General features: G+C 40.0%; 1 protein-coding gene across 2 annotated transcripts; it reads left to right on the top strand.

Moving 5' to 3' along the window:
* The first annotated feature begins 384 nt into the window (after positions 1–384).
* On the top strand, positions 385–4,556 carry LOC149532078 (uncharacterized). 2 transcript variants are annotated; one of them, XM_089809529.1, is made up of 3 exons: positions 464–802; positions 880–2,465; positions 2,832–4,556. In XM_089809529.1, the coding sequence occupies exons 2-3, from the start codon at positions 1,264–1,266 to the stop codon at positions 4,318–4,320; spliced, it is 2,691 nt and encodes an 896-aa protein (XP_089665655.1). In that variant the 5' UTR covers positions 464–802; positions 880–1,263; the 3' UTR covers positions 4,321–4,556. The 2 variants fall into 2 exon arrangements, with proteins under 2 accessions (XP_089665654.1, XP_089665655.1); XM_089809528.1 differs by having other exon boundaries at positions 385–2,465.
* The last annotated feature ends 719 nt before the right edge of the window (positions 4,557–5,275 follow it).

The following is a 5,275-nucleotide window of genomic DNA, read 5'->3' as shown; positions in this document are numbered from 1 at the left end:
TGTAAGTTGTTGATCAGCCTTTATTTCTTGGTGAACAGTTTATCTTTCCCATCTCTCAGACTTGAAGAACTTTCGTTCCAGTGTATTAATGTAATAGGGGCCTTTTTTTGAATTTGCATAAATAATATTAAAATATGGATTGTACTTGTGCGAACGGTATCTTTGCATTCAAGATACCTCTGTAAAGTCGTTTGAATCATCTGGTTTAACATTAAGTAAATGTATGCTTTCTTGACTAAGATAGTAGAAAGGATATTTCGTTTAATTCTGGGGACCAATAATGCTGCTTCGGTTATTGGTAATAATAGTTGCTTTGAAACTTTTTGAAAGTTATGGTCTCCATCGACCATGTACAGAACAATAAATTGGAATCAATAGAGTCATATGACCGACTGAAGCATAACGCACGTGCGGAGGGAGTAACCGCGCACATTCATTAGAATTTGTTGAAGGTAGTAAATGTAGCTGCTTAATTAGCTGGTCTTGTGACGAAAGGCGCTTGCAAGTTCCCTGATCTTTCCGGTCTTTGGGCTGTTATTTTCTGGGTTTCGTTCAATTTTCCTGCTGCTGACGGATGCCAGCAAATTTCTTCTGTTCACAATGGCTGGCTCGGGAGTCAGAATCCAGGCTGGGATATTTCTTGATGATAGAGTGAGCATTAAAAACATTGTGGGTAGGTGAGAAAGGCGTTTCCATCCCGTCTGTCTGGACAGCAATTTATTCGCTTAAAAAGGACGGGCCAAGAGGTGTTGATACATCCGGCAACGGTATGTCTCGACAGCCGGGTAAAGCGCCGGTGAAGGTACGTCGATGGCATTAGATTCAGGTCACGGTTAGCCCTTTTTTCTCTCATTTCTTTAACATTGTGTGTTTGAGCAGAGTGACGTTCGTGCCTCCATTGAAGGGTAAAGGGCACTTTTGATTGTGAACTCGGGCCAAATTTCTACTATGAAAATAAACAACTGGGGTCTACTGGGGGGATAGTCAAAGCTTTGGATGCTATTCTTATGTCGTCAATTGACGGGAAATCTTATAAACCCAAAATTTAGCAGGGATCTATAACGGGTAATCAGCCTTCTAGGTGACATCATTGCCATGTGACCGCGGGGGCTGTTTGAATGGCCCTTCTTTTGCAGAGCCCAATGGTAGAGTAATCAAGTATGTTGGAATGGAGAGGAGAAGTGCTGCTGCATTCTTATTGCCGTGCAATCTCTTTTCCCAACGGACAGTTGTAGCAACAATGCACGAAACATTTCCGGAAGAATGATCAGGTTAGAGCCTACCATGAGACCGTGTGGCTTAAATCACAGGCTATCTTGGTGGGTTATCTTGTTTGTTTCTTCTTGGTCTTTCTTGTTCCTTGGCAGCTCCAATGCTGCTCAGCAGGACGAGAAAATTGTTCTGCTTGACTTCAAAAGCAAAATAGAAGACCCATTGAATGTATTGCAGTCATGGAAATCCTCCGACGATTCCTCGTGTGGCTGGACTGGCATAACATGTGACGGAGATGGCAATGTGGAGAAGATTATTTTACAGGATTTACAACTCAATGGTACCGTTTCCTCCGCGTTAACCAAGCTGAAGCAGTTAAGGGCACTATCTTTGTCTAGAAATGGTTTTTCTGGGCAAATTCCTGCAGAGTTAGCGAAGATCGGTTCGCTGTGGAAGTTGAATCTGAGCCACAATGCGTTTTCCGGACCAGTTCCTCCTGATTTGGGGAATTTGTCAAGTCTGCGCATGCTAGACTTGTCCGGGAATTTCCTCAGTGGAGCTATACCACAGCTCCTGTTCAAGCACTGTAACAGATTGCGCTACATCTCTTTGGCTAATAATAGCTTGTCCGGTCCCATCCCGACCGAAATATCACAATGTGGAAGGCTTGAGGGCTTCGACTTCTCGCTTAACGATCTTAGTGGGTCTTTGCCTACGGAAATAGGCAGCTGCCGAAGCTTGCGGTTGGTGGATCTCGGTGGGAATTCTTTATCTGGGAGTCTTCCTGATGTGCTTCTCAGTTTAAATAATCTGTCGTACTTGGCTATAGATGGAAATTCTTTCACAGAAAGCTTGCTTCCTGACATTTTAACATTGCCAAACCTTAAGCAGTATAATGTGTCTCACAATAAACTTTCTGGTAGAATTCCGGTAATAATAAATTGCAGTAATTCTCTTAAGGAAATTGATCTTTCTACGAATAACTTTACAGGAGAAATCCCCTTGTCTCTTACTTCATGTAAAAGTCTCACAGTTCTTGATTTAACCAACAATAAGATTAGTGGCGACATTCCTTCAGAGATTGGAAATTTGACTTATCTCCAGGTCCTCAGGCTGGGAGGAAATAAAATAGGTGGCTCAATCCCATCACAGATTGGGAACATTGAGTTTCTCCAGATTCTTGATTTGCATGATCTGGATCTCCAGGGTCCTATACCTGCGGCACTTCCTAATTGCAGATTTCTCTTAGAGCTGTAAGTCTTAATACTCTTTCAAACTTTTTTCTTATCGCTTTAATTTTCTTGTAGCTGGAAAGCAGAGTTATGACAGCGTGGACAGTTCATGTGCCATTGCAGTTGAACATATTCATTTTTTTGAATTGTTTTTTTAGCTATTACTTTTTACTGCGAAACCCAGGAGCACTAATGTCAAATATGTCATGGCGTGATGCATATTTTCTAATTGAGCTATTTGAATTCAAGTGCACAGCATATATTGAATTCACCCCCACAAAAAAAATGTCTCTAAAGCTTTAAAAAGAAGATATGTCAAAACAAATGCAAATTATCCGTTGGTATTGAATAAGTTTCTTCTTGTTTCTTTTGGGAGTGGTTTTACAGGGATCTCTCAGACAACACGCTTGATGGTCGCATCCCTGATAAGCTGTATAATATAACATATTTGAATCTGCTTGATCTTCATGGTAACAAAATCAATGGCTATATTCCTTCAAATATTGGAAGCCTCAGCAAAATGAGGTTTCTTGATTTGTCCGATAATAGATTGACTGGAATTATACCTCCTTCTCTGGGTAATATGGTGCAATTACGTTATTTCAATGTTTCGTTCAACATGCTTCAGGGGCGAATACCTAATAATTCTGTAATGCGTAGATTTGGTAAGGCATCCTTTGTGGGGAATGCAGGATTATGTGGGCCTCCTTTGGATACAATTTGTGAAGGACCTACATCAGCACCATCACCAAGTCCTTTTGGAGCTAAAAGAACAAGGCTATTAAGTGTGTCTGCAATCATTGCCATTGTAGCAGCAGCAGTTATTGCTGTAGGTGTATGCCTTATTACATTAATTAATGTGAGAACCCTTAGAAGAAAAAAGACAGAATTGCTTGTTTATGAGAGCACACCACCATCTCCAGACTCAAATCTGATCATAGGCAAGCTTGTTCTCTTCAGCAAAAGCCTCCCATCAAAGTATGAAGACTGGGAGGCAGGGACCAAGGCTTTGCTTGACAAGAAATGTTTGATTGGAGGTGGTGCTATTGGAACTGTGTATAAAGCATCATTTGATGGAGGACTAACGATTGCAGTAAAGAAGTTGGAAATATTGGGCAGAATCAAAGTCCAAGAAGAGTTTGAACAGGAGATTGGTCGACTTGGCAACCTTCGACATCCTAATCTTGCTGCACTACAAGGATATTATTGGTCATCAACCATGCAACTCATTTTATCAGATTTCATTCCAAATGGAAATCTTTACCATCATTTGCATGAAAGAAATCCAGGGCAGTCACCCTTGTGTTGGGGCAGACGCTTTAAAATTGCCTTGGGAACTGCTAAAGCACTTGCATATCTCCACCATGACTGTAAGCCTCCAATATTACACTTTGATATCAAGTCGACAAATATTCTCATTGATGATGATTTTGAGCCTCACTTATCAGATTATGGACTAGGCAAGCTGCTGCCAATGTTAGACTCTTATATATCTGCAAGTAGGAAGTTTCATACAGCTGTTGGCTATGTTGCACCAGAACTTGCCTGCCAGAGCTTAAGTTCAACCTTGTTGACAGAAAAATGTGACGTATATAGTTTTGGGGTGATTCTGCTGGAGCTTATTACAGGCCGGAGACCAGTTGAGAGTCCCGAGTCTGAGGTGATAATTCTTTGTGAGTATGTGAGATCTACCCTTGAACGAGGGGATGGAGTATCATGTATTGATCCAAATTTACTGCAGCAGCCTGACAATGAGATCACACAGGTCTTGAAATTGGGGCTTATATGCACTGCCCAGACACCATCCAGAAGGCCTAGCATGGCAGAGGTTGTTCAGGTTCTTGAGTCAATCAAACCAAATTCAGAGTTGCAGTAAGTAAGAAATTTTAATTTAGATTTCTGGGGGCTTGGATTCAGCTTCCTGTATAAAATGCAGTGATTCTATGCAAATTTCATTAAAATTTTAGATTTTTTCAATTGATTTTAGTGTAATGTCATTTTTGTTCAAGAATGAAAAAGATTCCATTTTTCTCATATATTGGATTCTGGGGGCAAAATTGCCTTTGTAAAGGAATGTGAAAGGGGGATAACAGGAAGTTTTTGTCTTTGAAATGTTTTGCTTAGTCTTGAGCATATATTCTTTCTTTAATTATTGTGTGTGTTTAGCCTATGCAAGCTTATAATCAGGTATAATAGCAAATATTTCTTTCAGGCTTAAATAGGCATCAAATAACATAAGTTATACAACTTGATTCTGCATTATACGATATATCTCAAAGGAACAGTCTCTACTCTGATAGCCCATCGATCTTTTATGCGTGAAAATATCTTGCCAAACACTCTATGGTTCTTCTGCTTGTCACAAGCGAACATAAAGAGGTATGTATGGGTTCAAGCTATGAGAGAGTATACTGTCATGGTTTGCTGGGAGTAGTAGGACTAATCCCTATGCATTTGGTGATGGTGGTTGTTGAAACTTGAAACTTTGAGCTTTGAGTAATAAAACCTTTCCAAAGGCATTTATAGTGGATGCATCCCAACCATGAAGCTTAAGTGTATAGCAATGTAAAAAGAAAAATAGTGTGAGCTTTGTAAATACAATTTTTGTTCATTGGGCCCATACCATTTACCTGAATCAGTTTCTTTTTAACGTGGAGTTGAGTAACTTTTAGGTACTTAAGATTTCTGCATGTTGGATAAAACGATGTCAGTTATCACCAAAATTATTTTCTGAATGGATGACATTACAACCACCTTGACATTAAACAAGAAATGACCATGAAATCAGCTTGACATTAAACAAGAAATGAAACCTCTTGCTGAGGTTTCAG

Source organism: Cupressus sempervirens, chromosome 11, assembly GCF_028749045.1.
Source record: "Cupressus sempervirens isolate cs-2001-9-10 chromosome 11, ASM2874904v1, whole genome shotgun sequence".
In the NCBI taxonomy this organism is placed as follows: domain Eukaryota; kingdom Viridiplantae; phylum Streptophyta; class Pinopsida; order Cupressales; family Cupressaceae; genus Cupressus; species Cupressus sempervirens.
This window is presented reverse-complemented; position numbering and strand designations above follow the sequence as displayed.

Excerpts from the sequence above, each read along its gene's own strand:
- LOC149532078 (XM_089809528.1), top strand. The coding sequence starts at position 1,264 with ATGATCAGGTTAGAGCCTACCATGAGACCGTGTGGCTTAAATCACAGG. Across the intron at positions 2,466-2,831 it reads TGCAGATTTCTCTTAGAGCT|GGATCTCTCAGACAACACGC; the intron begins GTAAGTCTTAAT and ends GTGGTTTTACAG.